Source organism: Stegodyphus dumicola, chromosome 2, assembly GCF_044657685.1.
Source record: "Stegodyphus dumicola isolate Sdum_Otavi_A_Nest chromosome 2, ASM4465768v1".
NCBI classification, from domain to species: Eukaryota; Metazoa; Arthropoda; class Arachnida; order Araneae; family Eresidae; genus Stegodyphus; species Stegodyphus dumicola.
Window position 1 is genome coordinate 126,757,945 of NC_140769.1, and position 23,861 is coordinate 126,781,805.

Below are 23,861 nucleotides of genomic sequence, written 5' to 3' on the forward strand. Positions count from 1 at the left end.
CTAGAAAGAATAATAAAATAGTAAAAGCTGTCTCGTGAAAACTGAATGTTAAAATTACAAATCGAGATGACTTCAAAATCAAAATTAAAAAGGGATGAGAAAAAGTTAATAAATTTTAACTCACAAATAATTTAAAAGGACTCTTGTAAAAATTTAACATATTTCAAAAATACATGATATGTACAAAAAATTGCAATAAGTGGTAAATTGCTCAACTCGAGTTTTGAGCCGGATGTATCAAGGGAAAAGCAGATCAAAACTGGAATCAAGTTAATACCTATAGCGCGTTTCGTCAAACGATAATAATTGAGATTATAAACGCAATTTCGCTAATTCCAACTGTACATATCATGTATTTTTGAAATATGTTAAATTTTTACAATAGACTTTTAAATTATTTGTGCGTTAAAATTTACTAATTTTTTCTCACCCTTTTTTTATTTTGATTTTGAAGTCATCTCGATTTGTAATTTCAACATTCAGTTTTTACGAGATAGCTTTTACTACTTTATTATTGTTTCTAGTTGTTGAATGATCTTACATTTTTGCCAAGAAACTATAGAGTCGAATGTATTTTTTAGCATAAGCTTTTAAAAGTTCCTCTTACTTCTAAAATTAAAAAAAATTTGCAGCTCAATGCGCAAAATTCTTGACCACTAAGGCCTCTCTAATTCATGTTGTCTTGCTACTTTTATAAATATATTTATATATACCCACACTTTTTCCCGGCTTAGTGAGCTAGTTTTTTATATTCTTATATGTTGGTAAATTCTGCACGTTTTGGTTTAAAAGTTATTGACTTATATTGTTCTTATGTTCGGATTAAAGTTTTTTATGCTTCTAGTTAATCTGTATTCAATAGCTGTTGAATTATCAACAAGTTGTTTAAGAACGCAGCCATTTGTTTACATTTGACACTTCGTAGCATATTGAATCAAGTTAGATTGAGCACCAACTTCAGCGTCTTTTCTGCAGAGTTGCGCCAAAAGATTTGTGAACCGAAACATCTATCTTTCTGCCTAATTTTAATTTAATTTTAATTGTAAAAGTTTTTCTTAACAATTTTAAATTCTATTTGGTGTTTTAAGCTTTTCTGTATTTTACAATTTTTTATGAAGTTGTTTGAGATTTTATCTATTTTTTTTCTTGCCGTGAAGTGAGAACTCGATTGATTGAATGAGAAACATTTCCCTAATAAAATTCGGGGAAATAAGTTTAAATGAAATGCAGCAAAAATTGTGCATAATTTAATAGGACATACAAGGAAGTCAAGTGGTGTCCACATCACGTTTTTGTATCATGTACATGCCTTTAAACATGTTATTAAAGAGTTAAGCCTAATGCTGTGTCACAGATAAAGAACAACTCGAATTGTAAAAAAGAACAGTTCTTTATATATTCTAAAATATATTTCTTCATCTCGAAAGTAAAGAACAAGTTCCGTTAATTTAAATGTAGGAAGATATGTTATTTATATCAATGCTTGAAACGCTTATAGATAAGTTGTAATTAACCTGTTTTGGACAGAGTAGAAAAATACTTTAAAAATAATAAAAACTGTAAAAGTAATAAAAATGAAAATCTGAAAATTTTAGATTTTATATTATTGCCAAAGGGGCGTTTTGTTCATTTACATTCACATATATTGCCACTGCTCGCTTTGAAATCATTGAGTTTGCTAATCAAAAATTCGTTAAAATCTTACAAAATACACAATTTGGGCTAAAAATACCAGACTTAACATTATTAGTAACAAATAACAAATAATTTAAATTTTCAAATACTACTATTACAACTACATTTAATTGTTTTCCTGCGACATTTATTTCGAGGAAGGATAAAATGCATTAATTATTGTCAAACTTTCTGGTTAGAGATGAACGTAATATGTTTTTAATTTTAAATTCACCTTCAGGAATGTAATGAAATAAAATAACAAATACTTTAATGCATTTTGCAAGTGCTTTAAGTGTTATGTTTAGCTATTGCGATCGATCGGAGAGATTTCGGTTTTAAACGAAACGAATTGTTAACCGTTTCGTTTAACAACCCGTTAAGCTGTATTTAGTCCATCATTACGAAATTAGATGTACTTTCACGCTTGCAGAAAATAAACCTAAAGACACGTGTTCGGTTGAAGTATACAACGTCGCACTCCTTCGCAGTAATAGGGCCCACCAGCGGCCGAGCGGTAAAATCTCTGAACACTGGTAGTTCGGTCCGAGGTTCGAATCCCGCGAACGGGCTGGCTTCATGGGCGTTTTCGTGGTTTTCCCCATATGTAACGTGTATACAAGCCAGTTTTCCTTAGAAAGGCCTCCATGAAGGCATCTTTCCCCTTAGGCAGATAGCCCTAGTGTGCTTTGCCGTATTCTCAGTACACCACACCACCTTCGCAGTAATAATTTATATTAAGCGTAAAATAGGAACATAGAAACCAACGTTTTTCAGATACGTAAATAATGATTACGTTAAAATTCATATAATTTGCACAGCCTGAAAGAATATTTTACTTCGATGTTTTTGATTAAGTTCTGTTACATGCAGAGTAGGAAAAATGTGAAGTATGATTTATTAATAATACACAAAATTAACTGGAAGTATGTTTACATTTCCAAGGACATGAAGTATAATTTTAACAACATAAGAGGGTAAAAGGTCTGCAAATGTTGAGAAAACCTTTGAACACCTTTGAATTTTTTTATTAACCTTTGAAACACCTTTGATCTTTTTTTTTTTTTTTAAGTTCCTTTCATACATTATTCGGCAAAATTAGGTTACCAATCTGACAAATATATATATATATATATATATATATATATATTAATATATATATGTTGTATGATCTTAAATTCATTTAGTGCTAAAACAAGTTACTACTACTTGCGCAATTGCTGCAAAGTAAGTTAATAATAATTTATTTCTTAAACAATATTGATTAATTGATTATATTATCTCCTAAGTTTAATTAAAGTAGAATTATTTTAAAAGAGTGAATCCATACTAGTAAGTTATATTTTGAAAGATGTTTTGAAGTAACTTGAAAGTAATGTTAGTAATGTTTTAACGGGGACTGGAATTAAATCATCATGAAGAACAAAATTTCAATGCTAAAAGGAAAAATTAAATTAAAAGCATGTAGTCATTGTCATTGATCGGAAATTAGTTGACTTTTCAAGGGGAACAAACCAACTCCCGTTCAATGAACAATAATTAATAAATAAATACGTAAATACGAAGGTGTTTCGTCTTTACTCAAGTAATAAGGTTAAGCCAAACAGGCAATTCTACTCAAGCCAAATATTTCCGCGAATAGAAGGGATTATGAACCAATGTTGATACTCAAAGAACTTATTCCTATGAAGCATTTAAGCCAATTCAATTTTGAGTGAAAAGCAATTTCTGTAGAGTAACAAACTCGAGTAACCGTCACCGACACCCCTGTGTTTATGCATTTGAGTTCTATATTATTTGTAAAAATTAAACATTGGAAATTTTTATTATGAAATAGAATTCAAAGTATAAAGTTGAAATAAACATAGAAGATTACAAAATAAAATAATGCAAACTTTGTAAAAACAAATCAAAAATATAAAAGTAAAAATATAATAAGAATAGTGAATGTACATGAAGATATAAAGGCCAGAAAAAGTATTAAGTAACTTACATTCCTTCTAGTAGGGAGTCGGCAAAGTGTTTCTCTTCGTGTCTGACTCAGAAGTGTAGGGTGTCCGAAAAATTCTTTGCGGCAGTGGGGCTTTGAATAATATCAGTCGATAAGACTTGGGTGAAGTAATTTATGGTAGAGGGTGGGACTCGGAATTCTTGAGGGATGTATTATGTGGATTTCTTATTTTAGTGAAACTGTCTGTTAAGATTTTTTTGAAAATACTAGCGAATGGAAATTAATTAATTTCTGGCTAATTGTCGTGTCGCAATGATTAAGAATTTAAGAAAGGAAAAAAGGGAATTTTCACTGTCTAAGAACTATTAGACAGACTAAAGATTATGAAAGAGGCCCATTTTTTTAGAGGCCATATAGAAGAGGCCATATATATATATATTATTGTTTATATATTTTATCGCAGCATCTTTCAAATTGCAGTGTATTTAACACCGCGGTATTGTTGCGGTATTGTATGCGGTGTTGTAGTATTTAACACCGCAATCGAATGATTTCATTTCTTTCAGGGGAAAATAGTTTATCCCCATCCCCTAAACAGTACCATTTTGTTGTTTTTGTATAATTAGTTATCTATAAACAAATATCGTTATTATAACTATCTTTATTTCTCAGATTCATTTCCATCAAAATAAAGAATGAAAAAAAATCATACTTACTATCATACCAAAGGCCACCAAAAAACAGATATTCTAAAAGCATGTGTTTATATACATACATACATATATATATATATATATATAATTTAAGAAAGGCGAACAAACTAAAAAAGACCTTGTGTGTGTGTGTGTGTATATGTACTCGTATATAAACACATGCTTTATATATTGATATAAATATGTAGATATAGATCATATTTACATAGATATGTAGCTATAGATTTAACTTGCTTTTGAAAAGCGAAAACGTAGTTTCAAAAGTATTAAATTTCTTCATCCACAGGTGGTTGACTCGATAAAAGCGTTTAACCCAAAAAATAAGAATTAAACATAAATATTAGAAATAAATGGCAAAGAAAAATACATTCTAATTAAACTGTAGTGAAAATTGAAGCAAAAGGCCAATTCCCTACAACAATGGATATGTAGATATCGAAGAATGGATAGATAAAATAGTGAACGTAATATTTCATGCTATTGTTAACTAGTTGGCGAGTTATAAGATATGGGTTTCTAATGTAATTCTTCCGCCTCCTTAGCATGACTTCGTGGTGTAATGGACAACACGCTGGGCGCGTATCGAGAGGACCGAGGTTCGAGTCCTAGCTAGGTCATTGCTCATTTTTCATGTCTCTTGCTTCTAAATAACCTAATATCTCTATAGTGGCGTCCGAACTTAAGGGTTGTGGGTGCTGATTACCCACCACCAGGATTTTGCTATTGGGTCCCCTAATCCCCAGTCGCCCTTTAAAAGGGGGAGCACATAATGTATTTCTCCTTTCTTCTTAGCATGCCTTCGTGGTGTTATGGTCAGCACGTTCGGCGCGTATCGAGAAGTCCGAGGTTCGAGTCCTGGTGAGGGCACTGCTCATTTTTCATGTCTTCTACTTCAATATCACCTACTGCCTGAGTTCACATGCGATGCCCTTTGATATCTGGCTCTTTTTACAATTTTTCACATTTTCAGCCCAAATTCTTTATTTTTAAAAGGATATACATAATATATATTCACTAATTAGTAGTTGTATATAGTCTGCATTCATTTGTTTTAGCATGGGAAAAATATCGAATTTTCCTTTAAGTTTTATTTTATTAAATTAACTTCAGATATATTTATTTATTCTTAACTTTGTTAACCATTGACTTTTTCTTCCCTTTGCGTTTAACACACAGATCTTTTTTTTTTTTTTCCAGAACATTTACACCACAATGGCAGTTCTTCTCTAAGAAAGAATTCCCCAGCAACTAATACACTAATGGATGAATCGCAAGAGTCCCTCTCAGGTTTGGAGTTCGCCTTTCCGTTTTGTTAATCAACTTGTTTGAGAGTTTTCTGTAAAACTTGAATCCCCGTTGAGACAAGTATTATACTTACGAGTATTTTTTTCCTTTCAAGATTTTCTAAATTTAAATCAAGTTATTTTGATTTTACGTTGTAAAATTATTCATCTAGTTCAAATAAGTTGGAGTTTCTTCTCTTCTTTGGTTTCGTCGAATGAAAGAAAATTGGGAACAACTCATATTGTTCTTTGTATGCTGTTCCCTTATTCCCTACCGTATTAGTATCTATAGACTTCATTTTGAAGCAGAAATTTTGTTTTTTACTTACTTAATTACTAATTATTATAACAAACAATGTTTTAGGATCAAAGATTGTAAAGTAAATTTTAGATCAGAATTTATCTTGATTGAATATTATTCACTGTTTGTTTCTTTTGAATATTAAGTTTTTCAAAGTAAAGCAGGTTTCAAAATCGATCGTTAGCTTTCTCGTATAATATATTGTAGTATCGTGACTAAAGTTCAGCTCATCTTCACTTGTAGAGACATTTGGTTAATTGTAAAAGCCGGAGAGATGAAAAGTGAGCAATCGCCTTCGCCGGGAATCGAACCACGAACCTCTGAAATACCGGCTCAATGTGCTGACCACTACACCACGAAGGCACGTCAAGAAGGTGGGAGAAATACCTCATGCACTAACTCCTTTTATTTTATTCAGAATCATGTGCCTTTATTTAGTAAAATAATCACGTTATGAAATAAGATGATTGTTAGTTGAAATTACTCTTATTAAATATCTTCCAGCATTTGTAATCTGAATATTAATTTTTGGGAACTACAACAGTTTTCAAAATCGATCGTTAGCCTTCTAGGTTAATATACTGTAGTATCGTGCCTGAAAGTCAGTTTTCTGTATTAATTACATTTATTTAACTCAGAATTAACATCTTTTATTTAATAAAATTACCACCCTATGAGTGCCGCACAAACGGTATAGTGATTAGGGGAGCCTGATGCGGTACCGAACGGCCCAGGTTCCATTTTGGGTGAAGGCATGTATGTTTGTAAATGTATAGTGTCTTTGCGTCATGGGAACACTCTAAATATATGACGAGCCTGACGAGACGAAAGTCCTCTGGATAGGTTGAGGGTAGGGGAAGATAGGTAGGTGACTCTCAAACCCGTCCGAGGTGTTTTACATCAAAATTGGCGGCGAAACTGAACAGATTCGTACCGTCGTCTGTATAGTGCTCATGGCTCTTGTCAACGACAGACACAATCATGCTCTCCTTGGCACGACGAATTTTGTGGACGACGAATATTGCCCGATTTCTTTAACTATTATTTACCGGCATGCAATTTCGAAATATTTCGTATTTGTCTGTGCTTGTCCTTGCAGCGATATTAATATTTATGACTTTTAAACTGATTTCTTCAATCTTAGGTACATGGTTTGCAATTTTCAAGTGCCACGTACTTTCGGTTGATCCCCTTATTGTCTCTTAAAGAAATTAAAGGGGACTGAAGAGTTTTTGTATCCTTTACGTAAGACAGATTTTGTGTCTAAATAAGTTAAATGGATTTATGCTTCAACTGCAAATAATCTATAACAAATCTCAGGGCTACTTTTTCTATCTCATTTAGAGATTAAGTAGCATCTGCTAATGGGGCATGCAGATGATTAACTTATCAACACCTTTAATCTGACCGTAAATATAAAGCGGTTTCTAGCTTATGGTTCTGAGATGCATATGTTTTATTACCATTATGTATGCGAAAGGTCCACTAACGGTCGAGCGGTAAAGTTGCTGAACACTGATAGTTCGGTCCGAGGTTCGAATCCCCCGAATGGACTGGCTGCATGGGCATTTTTGTGGTTTTCCCTATGTGTAACATGTATACCAGGCAGTTTCACTTAGAAAGTCCTCCACGAAGGCATCCCTCTATTTAAGCAGATAACCCACGAGGTTTTGCTGTAATCGCATAACATTCACACTAAATATATGCACAAGAGACATTAGAGGATTTGTTTCTTTCAGCATATGAATGATACTAAAGTAATATTTATCTATAAATCAAACGAAGATCACAACCCAAGTCTAATTCGGATTTTTCGAAATTCTGGAATAATACATCTTATATATATTTTTTAAGGCGGCTGGGTAACAATGTTAGATTGTTCCCTTTTGCATTTATTCTTAAAAATGTAACTTTTCATTGCCAACCCATTTGGTGCCTTAAACAAATAATTGCGTTATTGTGTAAGTGAATCAGTTAAAGGATATCTTTTTAATTTTGGTTATTATAACGAATAGTTTCATTCGTTAACATTTAAGTTATAATTTCAATGGCCTCAAATCAATAAATCCCGGTCCTGATTAATTGCGTGATTTAGCTATTTCCCTTTTAAGAACTGCTTCTGCAGTTTCTTTCATAGCAATTTGAGCAATCATGTCTCAAAGAAATATTTTAATAAATATAAATGAAAATTTAAATCACTTATAAACTTAAAATGCCTACATTTACTGGTTTTGTTTCGGTGACATATTTAGTGAAATATTACAGCATCAGTTGATTTAGAACATTCATGAACTTTAATTGAAAATGTCATCGAAGAAATATTTGATTCGATTTCTTCGCTACAATTATTACGGAAAATTAGTGATACAGAGAAACTTGTTGTTGAAATTCAGGTTATTATTACGACCTCGAAAGACCTTGATATCGACATTCATTTTGCTTATGTTCGTGGACACTGTGGAAATTTTGGAATTGAGAAAATTGATGCTGTAGCAAAGGGAGCCACAAAACTTCAGATTGATTTAAATCTCCGTGTTCCTGCTTCTCACTGAAAGCACTTTTATGCTGTATTTGAAGCAGAGAATATCTGGCCTTATCAAAATCGCAATGTACCAAAAGGTTTTTTTTCCTTCATTTTTTTCGCAGAAAAAAATTTACCACTTTTCAACAGGTTTTTTAAAGTAACTCAATTTTTGATTCGACAAGGTAATTTTAAGAGCTATTTAAAGCGATCTGGAATTTCTTCAAGTTCTATTTGCGGCTACGATGTCGAAGACGAAGATGTTAAGTATTTTCTTCTTGAGTGCGTTCATCATGTCCAGCATCATACACAGCAACTTCAGGCAACTGTGAGGCACTTGTCAGTATCTTGATCGCCAATTTTTTCTGAACATTTTTGAACAATTTCTGCTTTTCGGAATTTCTCAATTTAGGTTATTGAGTTCTTCTTATTTTATTTTATTTCCTTTATTATTATTTTTTTTAATTTTTACCCCGACACCAAGTTGGTATAGTGGTTAGTAACTATGACTGCCGTAGCGATGTGCCGGTGTTCGAATCCCGGAGAAGGCATGGTTGTAACTACCCGTCCCTTCATAAGAGGGAACGGTGGCTACCACTTTCGGGTCCTAAAGCGCAAGGCTAATGGCTATTAAATAAAGCCCCCGGAAATTAATCGAATAATAAATTTTGCCCATTTGCAATGCTATTCTAGATGTATTTACTTAAACTATTGGTGCTATAATTGTGTAAGCTTCGTCGTATATTCTGTGGTTTACTAGGAGATGGCATTAGAGTTAACAATATGTATATTATTTCACATTAGTCGGTAGACTGAATAAACCCTTAAAGACATAAAGCTCGAAATTTCAGCTTGGGAGAAAATGTAATTGTTATTGGTTAAAAAGAAAATTTAACTGTTATTGGTTACTAATGTTTTATTATGTAGTGAATTTATAAAGTATTGTATAAAAGTAAAAGTATAGCATATTATTGAGTTTTAATTAATAAAGAGAAAGAAGAAATTATGTCTAATAAATAAAAATATAGAAACTATTCTTAGTCTCATAACCACATGATTTAAAAAAATACTTCTAACACATTTTTTTTTTCAATCGATAATCAAAACCTTCGTCAATGTACCATATTTCTTCGAAATGAAGACGTATCCCTTTTCCCATATAAGCGTAGCAAAAGTAGTGACCCTGGAACTGATGATAGCTTAGAACCAAAGAATCTCTAAGGATTAGAGAGAGTTTCCTTAGAGATTCTTTGTTAGAACCATCGACATTCCCGAAGTAATAATTTTTATAATTAATCATTATTATTATTTATTGTAATAAATGTTTCCAAATTGCTACTTAAATATTAACGCCTTGTTGTTAATAAATTAAATTCAGTTATTGGAAAAAATATTTGCTACAGGTTTAAAGCGTTAGATTTATTTCCTTATGTTCGGAGCTTCAGTGCCTATTCTTTCTTTGTGGAGTTGAAATTCAAAGGTATCTCTTAGAACCGAAGATATGAGGTATATTAAAAGTAAATTATTTAAACCTTGTGAAAGACAATGACGAGGTTGATGATATGACGATCATAAGGATAATTACATTAATAAAGTTATTTAAGTGATTTATTCTAGCAGTTTTCTGAGGCAAATATTTGATTATAGTGATGATAAAAAATACGAGGTTAACGATATGTTATTTTAGCTGCAAAAATTATAAAAAGCCTAAATATACATTTTTACTATACTCCAAGTTAAACGAATTTGAGTGTTTAATAGTTTTTCCTTGATTCCAACTATTCGATCTCATGCATTTACATAATGTTTCATTTCATCCATCGGTTGCTGCTACTGTGTTGTTTACATTGACTCCGAAAGAAGAGTTGTGTGCTAATAGAGCGATCTACAAGTAAATTCTTATATACTTCTTAAAAAAAATACTATTAGGGATTGTTTATTTCTGAAACATTTTCTTCATTTATCGTCTTCCTGCATAAGATTTCGAAAAGTCTGATATGCTGATACTGAAAGGTGTTCTCTTATCTAACAAGCACACCGAATTTCAGTAAAACTGCTTTAGTTCTGTGTTAAAGTAATATTAATAAATATAATTTTTCCTCTTTTGTTCATCTACGTTTGTTTTTATTCGCCCTTATTAAAATTCGTCTACCTTATTTTTGTAGTGTTTAAATAAGTCTTTTACCTCCTTCTCTTATCATCCATTATACTTTCACCTCCTTTTGCACAACAATCTTTTGTGTAACATCTGAAAACTATCGGCAGATTCTAGTTATGAAGAGAGATTTATTTTCTTTGCTAATATGCTCTTTTGTTAATGAATACATTTTAATGAACAGTAATTAGTACAAAGGGCCAATTTTGCCCAGAAGGACTGTTTATTTCGTTTTGGCATATTGCTTTGGTTCAGTATAAATGTCGGTTCACTTTTCAAATTGTTGCCACCAAATATTATCGCCATGTATTATGTTTAAAGAAATTAAATAACGAAGAATCATGCATGTTTCTCGCATTGTGATAAAGCAAAGGTACCTAGAACCATCAAATTTTGAATAACATATACGTTTCCACCCGAATATGGCCGTCTGGAAGCCAAAATTTGGAATTTGTTTAATTATCTATTTCATATTCTGTAAAACGTTAACGAATTTTTGATTAACAAACTCAACGATTTAAAAGCGAGCAATGACAACAATCTGCGGGGGAAAGAATTATATCACCCGCGTGTGAGACTGCGTATCGGAATTCATTTAAAAATCATTTAGCGCTATTGTTCTTGAACTTAATTTTATGGTTTAAGTGCGGAGAACATCATATTTAATACATAAAAGTAACACCAAACTTTGACAAAACTCTCCCTTTGGGCGGAACGTAAAATCTGAAGCTTGCAGATTTTAATTTTTTTTTTTTTTTGTATAATTTTGTTGTCTATATTATTTTATTATTATCGTATATTTAAGCATGCAGTTTTTACTGCACTTCAAAAATTTGAAAAACATAACTGCAGAGTGAATTAACATGCAAATAATGCGTTAAGCTACAACCATGTGTTATTAATAACACCTGGCTTTCAATAATTTCCTCAGCTGTTTGTTGGTTTAGATTTTGTAAACAGTTCTAGTGCTTTGAACGTTATATAACATGAAACTTAAATTAGTTCAAATATTCTTTCTTTTTCAATACTTTTGCAATCATGGTTCAAACTGCAATTCCTGCTTTTTTAATTCCTTGTACGAAGTAAAGGAAGTATTGCAATCTCGAAAATTTTCGGGTATCATATTTCAGCGAAAATATCCAATCTCTTATCTAACAAGCACACCGAATTTCAGTAAAACTGCTTTAGTTCTGTGTTAAAGTAATATTAATAAATATAATTTTTCCTCTTTTGTTCATCTACGTTTGTTTTTATTCGCCCTTATTAAAATTCGTCGTATCATATTTCAGCGAAAATATCCATTTTGACCGCTATCGAATGAAGTTTAACGATGTTTTTGCATGATATTTGTCCATTAGGACAGAATAAAAGACTCTTTTTTTCCCAAACGAATTATAAAACTGATTTAAAATGGATTCAGAAGAGATTTTTTTCGTGGCGCCTGTACGTAGGTACGTATTTATGTATGTATCTCACATAACTTAAAAACGAGTAGCCTCAGAATGTTTAAATTTTCTATATATGACTGCTATAATATGTAGTTGTGCACCTCCCTTTTGGGTTGCGATCGGGCCACACCAAAAATATGCATGCATATATATATATACATATATGCCCACTCTTTTTTTCTACTCAGTGAAATGATTTATTTCTTTTTATTCTCATATGTTGGAAAATTGTGCATTTTTTGCTTTGAAAACGATTGAATTACATTGTTCTTATCTTCCGTTTAAGGGTTTTAGGCCATTAATTAATCTGTATGCAATAGTTCTAGAATTATTAGTAATTTGAAAGCTGTGTAAGTGCTGCTAAGCCTATTTTGTTTTGCTGTAGCTGCCATATTTGCTTACATTTGGAACTTAGTTGAATAGTGAAGTAAGTCTTTCTGCACCTTCAGTGCCTTTTTGCCGAGTGGGACTAAAAGGAAGCTTAGTTTTGTTCACTGAAAAATCTGCCTTGATGCTTGCTGGCCGAATTGCTTTATTTTGCGTAGAAACGTTAATTTCAATTGATAAAATTGTTTTTTTTAATCGTTTTAACTGTATTTGGTGTTTTATGTTTTTCTATATCTTTCCATTTTTAGTAAAACATTTGCTTTGTGTTTTTATGTATTTTTGCCTTGCCGCGAAGTGGGAACGGAAATAATTGAATAAGAAATGTATCTAATGTAATTCGAGAAAATGAGTTTAAATGAAATACAGGAAATAAATCCGTATAATTATATTTCCCTACATAGAAGTCATGTGGTGGACACATCAGACATTTTAATTATTGTTTTCATAACAAGTTTTGATAGAAATGTTTAAGGAAAATGTCTGTGGAGTGAGAATTGAGAAATTAGAACTAATTAATTATGAACACGATCTCTACTATCTAACCGGTATATATTAACATTTGGCGTGCTTAGTTTTGAAAACTGAAATGGTATTTTTCCTAATTGTGATATGTTAATAGAAGTGAATAACCTGTGCTTTTTGAAATTTTATTTGCATCAGTTGGAGTCACTTTCACAGCAACCATAAATGACATAAGAAGACCTGTCATATCACTATATAAACGAAAATGCAATACACGTTGTCATGACGTGATGACCACGCATGCGCAGTTTAGCCGAACGGCCTGCAACGCCTCTCTCTCATGAAACTGACTAGAGAAGAGTAGTTAGTAGGTAGTAGCGAAGTAACGAAGGAAATGTGTTGTATGTCAGCTTAGATGCAAGAAACGAAGTGATACTTGTGTGTTCATCGTTTGTACTTATTATTTTTATTTGTGTGTTAATAAAATTTTGTGCCGTTAAATTGGCTGTTTTATGCAACGCACACAATACGCTACGTCTACGGTAGGAAGTATATACATATCCAGAAACTACACGCCCAAGAAAAAGAAGAATATGACAGTGGTGTCAGAACAGGAGGATATGTCATTCTGCAAAGTTCACGGTTAAATGCGTAAGTGAGTCTTCAGAAAGGTAAGAAATTTGTTCAATTTATTTTGTGGTAAAGTGGAATTCAAGGTTACAAAAATGGCTGAAGAGCTAACGAAATCTAAGAAAGAACGGAAAGTTATGCGTTCAGCCATTACTAAAGTAACAAATGCTATTGAATCATTAATTGCAGCCGGTAACCTTGAAGACCTTGAAGAATCACTGGAAAGTTTAAAAGTAAAAGCTATTTCTTTGAAAGCGTTAGACGAAAAAATTAAAACTTTGACTGATGTTAATGACATTGAAACCGAAATCGAAAGTGCCTTGGAATACGAAGAAAAAATTTCGAAATGGAGCTTTAGAGGCACAAAATTATTGAAAGAAAAAAGAAATAGCAATAATTCGCTAGTTTCTAATGGTTCTTCTAATGATAGTAACAATTTATCTATTTCTGGTGTCGATAAAAGTTCTGATTATAATGTTAAATTGCCGAAGATTATGATTGATAAATTTTATGGAAATGCTGAAATGTGGCAGACATTTTACAATTCTTTTGATACGGCAATAAATCAAAACGTAAAACTATCTAAAGTAGATAAGTTTAATTACTTGCTTAGCCTGTTAGGCGGTGCAGCTTTAAAAACAATAGAAGGCTTTTCTTTATCTCCAGAAAACTACGACGAAGCTTTTAAAATTCTCAAGGAGAGGTATGGTCGAAAAGATCTCCTTATTAATTCTTACATGCATAAACTTTTAAATTTACGGCCTGTCCGAAGTTCTAATGACATTAATTCTTTGAGGGAATTATATGATACCTGCAACGTACAAGTAAGGTCACTAAATTCGATAGGGGTCAAGACCGAATCGTATGGAAAGTTACTATACCCTTTGTTAATGAAATGCATACCTCAGGATATAACGCTTGATTTTGCTCGTCAAAACGCAGATGAGGAAACTTTTAATGTCGAGAACCTCATGAAATTTCTAAAACGGGAAATTGAAAGTCGCAAACGAACTTCATTAAATCTATTTTATTCTAAGAGTGACGCTAATTCTCTTGGAAGGCATTCACAACCAAATGAAAAGCGAAACAACTTCCACACTCGGAATTCATTCAACGCCAACAAATTTGGCGCTAGCTATTCCCCTAATGTAAGCAAAATAGCAGTTCGAACTTTCCCTTGCTTATTTTGCGAAAGCGAAAATCATGCTTCGGAAAAATGCATTATGTCTCCGGAAGAAAGGAAAAAGAGTTTAAGGGCTTCTAATCGATGCTTTCTTTGTTTCGAAAGGAATTGTAGAATAAAAATTTGCCCTTCTCAATTAAAATGTTCAAAATGTAATTCTAAGTATCATAATATATTGTTGCATGAAGATAAGGAAAGGGTTGATAAAGAAGAAATTAAGAATAATTCTAACGCCGTAACTGCAAAGATTTCTTCTAAATATTTTACTGCGAATCAAGAGGTTAAAGAATTAATAGATGACTTGCCAACCGTTAAACTTATATGTGATGGTAAATTAATTAATGCAGTAGCAGATACCGGCACGCAGTTGACCGTTGTCAAGACCGACATTGTACCAGAAAAATACCGTACGCCACATGGAAGTGTTATCCTCACGTCAGCTTTCGGGCAAGCTTTAAAATCTCCTCTCATTAACCTACCTTTAGTAATATGTTCTGAAAATGATAAATTTATGTCACCTATTTTTATAACATGTGCAATGGTGGATAAGTTATGTAATGATTTACTCTTGTCGTTAAGTGCTTTTAATAAGTTAAGGGGAGGTGATAAAAGGAAGTTTAATTTTGAATGTAAAAATGTAAACATTGCTACTGATAGTTTCGGTGAAATGCCTTTTCATGAAACTGAAAATTTTGACGAAATACTTAACCATGATAGGGAAAACCTAATTAATGAAAAATGTAATGAAACTGTTAAGAAGATAATAGAATGTTGTGCTCTTGTATATGAAGATACAGGTAAAGATGATTCCAAAGGTAGCACGGGACACGATCAATATGCTTCGGATTCAGAACTGTTTCGAGTGCAACAAATGAATGACCCATCTTTAAAAACATGCTGGCAAAATGTTAAGAACGGAAGTAATAACTTTACTGTTATTGACAACTTTTTGTATCATAAAGATAAAGTTCTAGGAGAAAGAGTTTACCAGTTAGTCGTACCAAAAGAAAGAAGAAAACAGATTTTGGACTTAGCTCATTCTAGCTTGTGGGGAAGTCACCTGCGAACCAAGAAGACAGCTGAACGTTTGAGATATTCGTTCTATTGGCCTGAAATCAAGAAAGATGTAAATGAATACTGCAGTGCTTGTATTTCTTGTCAACTTCAACCGAAAAAGCGTCCCTTTGATGAAGTTCCGATTACGCCAGTAACACGTCCTAAAGAACCATTCCAGGTAATTAATGTGGATATCCTAGGACCTGTAGAGCCAAGCTGTAGAGGTTACAAATATGTTTTGTGTGCTGTTGATCAATGTACAAGGTGGCCCGAAGCGGTGCCATTGAAGAATTTGAATGCCAAAGCAACATGCGAGGCATTGTTGCAAATCTTTTCACGTACAGGAATTCCTCAAATTGTTGCTTCAGATCAAGGAACTAATTTTACTGCTTCGTTGACCCAAGAGTTTTTGAAAAGGATCGGATCGTCTCCAAGGTTCTCGACTCCTTATCATCCAAGTTCAAATGGCCTGGTAGAAAGATTTAATGCTGTTTTAAAGGGAATGATACATCATACCGTTAGAGAACATTCGAAAGATTGGGAGAAACATCTACCGTATTTACTTTGGGCTTACCGAGAAGTTCCTAATGCTACGACTGGTGTTAGTCCGTTCCAAATGCTTTATGGAAGACGTCCTAATGGCCCGTTGTCTATTTTGAAATCGTCATGGACTAATGAAACTCTTGTTCCTCATGGACAGTTAAGTTCAGTTACCGATTATCTGAAGGATTTGAAGACGAAATTGGAAAAAGCTGCTGAATACGCAGGACTTACAGATGTTGGAAAGCCACAAGCTTATGCATTCTACCGTAACCGAAAGACTCGTCATAAAGAATTCAAGGAAGGTGACAGGGTTATAGTTTTAATCCCTGATAGCCAAAACAAAGTTTATGCCAGATGGACGGGACCTGCTACGATCATCAAAAAGCATACTGATTATAGTTACATAGTACAAATGTCTGACAATTCATCGAAGCACGTTCACGCAAACAAGATACGAGAGTTCAATACCGCTGTGAATAATGTCGGTGTGATATATGATACAGATATTGATTTCGGCGAAGTTGAAAACGTTCCAAGAATTGTTCCACGGAAAGCAAAAGAACCCTATTCTAATGAGGAATGTGCTTTTACACACCTTGAACCGCATAAGAAGAAAGAACTTATGGAGATTTTAAGATGGCATAAGAACCTAAGAACTGGTATTCCGAAAATCGCCAATGTGGGAGAACACAGCATCAAACTGAAACCTGGAAGTATGCCAAGGAAGCAGAAACCGTATCGAATACCTGAAGTTCTAAGAAATGAAGCTGATCGTCAAATAGATAAGCTTTTACAGCTAAAGCTAATCGGTGAATCAGAAAGTGAATATGTGCATCCAGTAATTTATGCGTTAACAAAATGGAACAGTAACATTATGTGCAGACTAAAAGACCATGCTGAGTTTATTGATGACGTGACTTAAAATGACATGATTATATTTTCTAGTGAGTGAACCATGACTGAAGTTATGAACTATGAACTATAAGACATTTTGACTGTTTAGTTTGATTTTTTTTTAGCTAAAATGCTAAATTTTTTGTTTTAACGTTAGGTAATCTGTTTAAAGATTTAGCTAGGGTTTGCTAAAGTATTATGTTTAATGTTAATGATTGATTTGTATTGTCTCGTTTATATGATAACTGCTTATATGATTATGATTATGTGAAAGATTTAAGTTTGAAATGTTAATTGAATGTTACATCCTTTTAAATGAATAGGATTACTGAATTTATGTTGAAGTAATTTTAATTTAAAATGGTAAGAATTAGTTAATTAAGTTCGAAAATTTCATGAATGTTATTTTATTTTGTTTCAAGAAATGTTTATATATGTGGATTTGACAGGTCATTGAAAGACGCAATCAAATCTTTTCGAGGGGAGGTGTCATGACGTGATGACCACGCATGCGCAGTTTAGCCGAACGGCCTGCAACGCCTCTCTCTCATGAAACTGACTAGAGAAGAGTAGTTAGTAGGTAGTAGCGAAGTAACGAAGGAAATGTGTTGTATGTCAGCTTAGATGCAAGAAACGAAGTGATACTTGTGTGTTCATCGTTTGTACTTATTATTTTTATTTGTGTGTTAATAAAGTTTTGTGCCGTTAAAATGGCTGTTTTATGCAACGCACACAATACGCTACGTCTACGGTAGGAAGTATATACATATCCAGAAACTACACGCCCAAGAAAAAGAAGAATATGACACACGTTGTAAACAGTTTCGCAAGGCATGCTTCTAGTTTTGAGTAAAATTTTAAAATATACCCTTTTCATTAAAAATTATTCTAAGTATTGTAACACACTGTTCATATTTAACTAAAAATCGCTACATTTGCATTTCCTTCGTACTTAGGCTGAGTTCTTATTTCCTCTTAGCAAAATTATGAATTTGAGAAGCTCCTAAATAACCATCTATCCACTATTATTCCCTATTCAGAAATACCATGTCCCTTTGTCAGGGAACTTAATAACCTATTCAAATTGAAATAATATGTTATAAATTGTATAAAATATTAATATGATACAAAAGCCAAAATAAAAAAATCTTTACCTTAGCGTAATGTGATATCCAATCTCATTAAGCATAAGGGATCATTAGTCTGTCAGATATTTATATAAGAACTGTAAACTTATGTTCAAACTGACAAGGTTTTAATTCATTTATAGACATCCACGTAATGATGCAATCATTGTACAGGAGTGTGTATGACGACAATAAAGAACTTGCTGGTGAATACATGGTTATTAACCACGCATTCATTTAATGATAACTACAGATAAACTAAATTTTATTTATTAAAAATCTTTTTGGTGATGTTAAGATACTGAACATGTTCTTCCAATAAACATGAGCCCATCAGCGGCCGAGCGGTAAAGTCGCTGAACACTGGTAGTTCGGTCCGAGGTTCGAATCCCGCGAACGGGCTGGCTGCATGGGTGTTTTCGTGGTTTTCCCCATGTGTAACGTGTATACGAGCCAGTTTCCCTTAGAAAGTCCTCCACGAAAGGCATCCCTCCTCTTAGGCAGATAGCCCTAGTGTGCTTTGCCATAATTAAATACACCAAATACACCAATAAACATGAAACCAAATACATGATATATGGTTAACCATAACTGCAGAAGATTTCTAGAAGAAAAGAATTAGTCAGCTTAAAGATAAAATAAACCTATATTTTATAGGTATGAATAATTTACTTTACTTTATTCCACTAACAGGGCAGTTGGTATATCCGAGCACAGTGCTCACCAGCCTATTATCAGTGACTCAAGATTCATTCGTATAGATTATAAGGTATTTCTCTCGCCTTCTTAGCGAGCTTTCGTGGTGTAATGGTCTGCACGCTCAGCGCGTAATTGAGAGGTCCGCGGTTCGATTTCCGACGAAGGCCTTGTTAATTTTTCATGACTCCTGCTTCCAAAAATACCTAATGTCTCTACAAGATCTCTCTAGTATAGTTTATGATGATGCATGACCTTTTACTTAAATAAAATATTTTATGATGAATAATTGATAAGTTATAAAATGAATAAATGACATTTATCTTCTAGAAAAAAACTTGCGATCATCAATACCAGAATCTGGTACTCTGGATGACACCATGCCAAGCAGACCCTTACAAGGTTCTCCAGATAATGGTATGAAAGTAATCTAGTGTTTTAAGTTAATATCATTTTAGTTCTAAATATACTTGTTAGTATTTACTTGGTTTCCTCATATATTTCAAAAATAAGGCAAGTTACGTTTACTTAGTTAAGTTAGATTTACCTGGATTTACCAAACTTCTAACATAAGGCAAGTTTACGTAACTTGCCTTATGTTAGAAGTTTGGTAAATCTGGAGTAATTTCTTTATTAAATCAAACATAAAATGGATAAATACACTTAACAGTACATGTTTTTTGAACAGTACATGAAATCTGATTCTATATTCCTTTTTTTGTACTGCCAAAAACAAAGACTTTTGATTTAATAATACCTCGAAAACGAACTTTATCACTCTAATAATACGTTGCAGACAAAATATTTTGCTCTGGAACATAAGTAAAAAAAGGATTCTTCATTCTTTAATTTATTCTACTGTATTTTGAAGGAAGTTCTGAATAAATTTGAAAAATTTGAAGGTTTTACAGGAATATTTAATTTACTTGCAAAGCACATACATCTCCAGTATGGAGGTAAATGAACCATCCACATACTACCTTTAAGCTATAAATGAGGTATTTATAATAGCGTAGCCATTTGCATTTAAATATGTTTCTTTTGCCAAAACTAAGCCTTCCAGCAGGAGTTGCCAAATATACATTACATTATTATTTAGAATGTTACGCTTTAATTTTCTTTAATGCAGTAGAAATTATTCCCATGATCTGAAAGTAAAACAAATTACGGTAAATTAAATTATTTTAAAAATCTTGATAGCAAATATGGTTCATATAAGTAGGAAAAATTCTATAGCTAAAAGAAGGATATCTTACGCTGCTGGATTATTTTTCCAAAATAAAATTACATAAGAAAACAAAAAGAAGTGTTTATATTTTCTACTAACGCTGTGAGAATTACAATATTTTAAAGGAAACGAGAAGTCTTCTAATGATTATACTATTTGAGATGCTTAGAATTAAAAAAAAATGTCCCAATTAATTTCCATACTTTTTACAATAACATGTTGACGTTGAAGATTTAGAAAATTTTCTTTAACCTGTTAAACACTCAATTTCCTTCAAGATGGTTTTCTTGAAATAGAAAGTCCCAAATAGGCAACTGTTATGCGTTTTCGAAACTCAAGCAGGCTGATACTATCATCACTAAATAAGCGTTTGAGCTTTCATGAAGCAATAAATGCTGTCTCATCAGGAAAAGCCTTCGGAATGCATTCGAACTTGGGTTCACATTTTAGCCATTTGGGATTTATATCATGTTCCCCATTGCTATTTGAAACTAAAATTTCAATCGGCAACTTCTTTAGGTCTTCCTTCATTATATATTCTTCCATCTCTCTTGTAGATAAATCATCAATCTTCTTTGTGTTACTCAGTGCATCGGGGTCCGGGAGGAAAGCTCTATTTCATTATCTATGTCAAGTAAAACACAGAGATCTAAAGTCTATAAAAAATCCAAAACTTTCTGCCCAGTTAAAAATGTGCGCAACATAATACTAACATCAAAATAATTTTTCAAAATAAAACGCAAAATTGAAGCATGTAAAAACGAGAGAAATGTAGTCTACATCGATGAATTTGAGAATACAAACTGACTTCATGAGTCAGTGTTTGAAACATTTATTCAACCCGCCTTCCCCACACTCCACATTGTCTGTGAATTGACGTGCACTTGCTAGCTGGATTAAAGTGCTTGGTTTAGTTCTAGAACAGCAATGTTTGGAATGTAACAGAGAAAGTGAGGATTATCTCCATTACAAACTAATGGGTATTATGTAGTAGTGGATTTTACCGTCATCCTATTTTTAGGACAGTTAAAAATGCAGGGAAAATTTGACTTTTAGGTAAAATGTTTTGACAATGATTTTTACTGGTATAAAAGTATAGAATATTATCTCAATAAATTTATATATATGTTTTTTGGAGCTTAAAAACTTTACAAAATATGTACGTTGAAAACAAAGAAAAATCTCTGCAAAAATCCCCATTTTAAAAACTTTATAAAAAATATCTAAATTAATTCTAACTTGCCATAAAGACAAATGCACAGTTAAATGAGTCTTAAATAATAAATCGTCTTTAATTTGAATTAAATTATTTCAAAGATTTCATACAAAGACAATTTATGTGTGCTGTCCTATTTTTAAGACAATGAGGAAATATGGGTTAAAGAAAATTGTTCCAATAAAAGAACAAAATGTACATCTAGTGATTAAAATGAAAAAGTATGATTGAGCAATTATAATTGCAAAATATGCTCAAAATATTTATTTATCTTCAAAATTGTAAAATCATTTATGACATTTATTTTTCAAGTATATAACTGAACGGTTTATTAATTTTGTACAGACTGTTTTATCTGTTTTTAAGTTTCAGCTTAGGATGTTATCTTATTATTCCAAAGGGGCTTTGTCCCTGAAGGACTATTGTTTTCGTTTTTGCGTTGAATCGCTATAAATGTCCGTTTCACATTTCAAACTGTTGCCACGAACTGTTATAAACTTGCATTATATTTGAAGAAATTAAATAATGAAAAATATGCATAAATGTATGTATATTTGTTGCATTGTGATAAAACAACGGTACATAGAGTCATCGAATTTTGAATGACGTAATCCTCCTACGAATATGGCATGTGGAAGACCAAATTTAAAATTCTGAATTTGTTTTATTATCGATTTCATATTTTCTAACATTTTAACGAATTTTTGAGTAACAAACTCAAAGATTTAAAAGCGAGTAATGGCAACACTCTACGGGGGGAAAAAAGACCTTTTTATCTCCAGCGCGCGGAACTGTGTAACGGAACTTCTAAAGATATGCTCACTTGAAAATTATTTTGCGACATTGCTATTGAACTAAATTTTATAGTTTCAGTGCAAAGAACATGATAACACACAGAACGTTCAAAAAACGTTCTCACTAAATTTACGGATATATCAATACATGTTTTTTAACTCCCCAAACTTCACAAACCACAGAAAATTCATAGGAAATTGTTTTTTTAATGGTGGCATTTTGAGTTCGACAGCTTTTCAGGGATGTAAAGTATGCCTGATTCTGGTGAAGTAGTGAATTCCAAGAGTAGTTGATTTTTATGATGAGATAAATGGGGAGGGATCTTTAATATCTGAGAACTGTCGGCAGAAAACTAAGGAGGAAATATCTAGTAAAGCTGTCTGATGCCATGAAACCTTGCATTCAATTTTCTTCAGATCTTGAACATTTTGACCATGAGTGAAGAATTAGAATATAGAAAATCGCTGCTGCATTTACCGTGCATCTTTTAAGAGGAAGTATAGCAGGCAATTTAAAAGTTAAGGAGAAAACGATGATTATGCCACCAACTTCTTCACGCGCTGAGCAGGAAAAAAACAGTTAATCCGGTCTGCACTCCGTAGTAAAAAAGCAGTACATCTTAACCGAAGATGAAGTTTAGCTTTTTGGCCATACGCCTTAATCTGAGAAAATAACTTCAAAGACATCTAATTTAATCTTGCCTCACCCTCCCGAAATGAAATCCTCAATGTTCTTCCTATAAATTTATTTATTTATTATTTTTTTAGAGAACCAGTGAGATCTTGTTGAGTTCATTCTTAACAGAATAATAATTTATGCCGACTTACAGGAAACGTCCAACGATTTTGATGAACAATCCTAACAGACGGGAACGAAATATTGACACGTGGTGTTTATCCGCTGCACGACTGTGCATGAGCAAATACTGGGAAGGAAATTAAAACGCACACACATAGGAGATTTTGAAGTCCACGCCATGCAACTCATATTTACAGTCTAGCGATTTTCACATCATTCTTCATCTCAAGAAATATTTCATTGGTAAACATTCGACGATTATGAAAAGATGAAATGAAAAGCTATCTTAAAACAGCAGACCAGAGATTGTTATGATGCGAGAAGAGGAAACCGTGTTCGCATACTTGATAAATCCTTGGATAATGACGGTATTTATATCAGAAAATAATCTTATAGTGTAATTAATTTTGATAGTTATAATCCTATTAAAGTGATTAGAGAGAATATAAACACCTGTAGTTTCAATTTCCTCATTCATCTCATATTAACAAATTTCTTCAAGATTCATGTGTATTTATGAATTCAAGCTTGTCTTTGCTATCCTATAATAATCTCACTAAGGAAACCCGGCAATTCTCGCACAGGCGTAAAAGAAAACCATCTTAGAAGAAGGGTAAAATAACCCTTTAATTATTCGCCAAATGCACGTACTTCGTGCTTACAAAAATACGGATGAATTGCGGTGGAACTTAAGAATAATTTCACAATAAACTCAAGGATAAAGAGTAGTGCTGGACTAACAATCTAATTTAAGGCTAGCTGGGCTGACTCAACAACCTACCCGACTAACACTTATTAAA

General features: G+C 32.6%; 1 protein-coding gene across 1 annotated transcript in view; it reads left to right on the top strand.

The window, feature by feature from the left end:
- Window positions 1-23,861, top strand: part of LOC118200687 (lachesin-like) — a 232,236-nt gene that overhangs the window by 178,351 nt on the left and 30,024 nt on the right. The window contains exons 8-9 of the mRNA XM_085810219.1: window positions 5,536-5,625; window positions 19,355-19,441. Coding sequence (XP_085666345.1) covers window positions 5,536-5,625; window positions 19,355-19,441 — 177 coding nt within the window. The remainder of the gene's footprint in view (window positions 1-5,535; window positions 5,626-19,354; window positions 19,442-23,861) is intronic.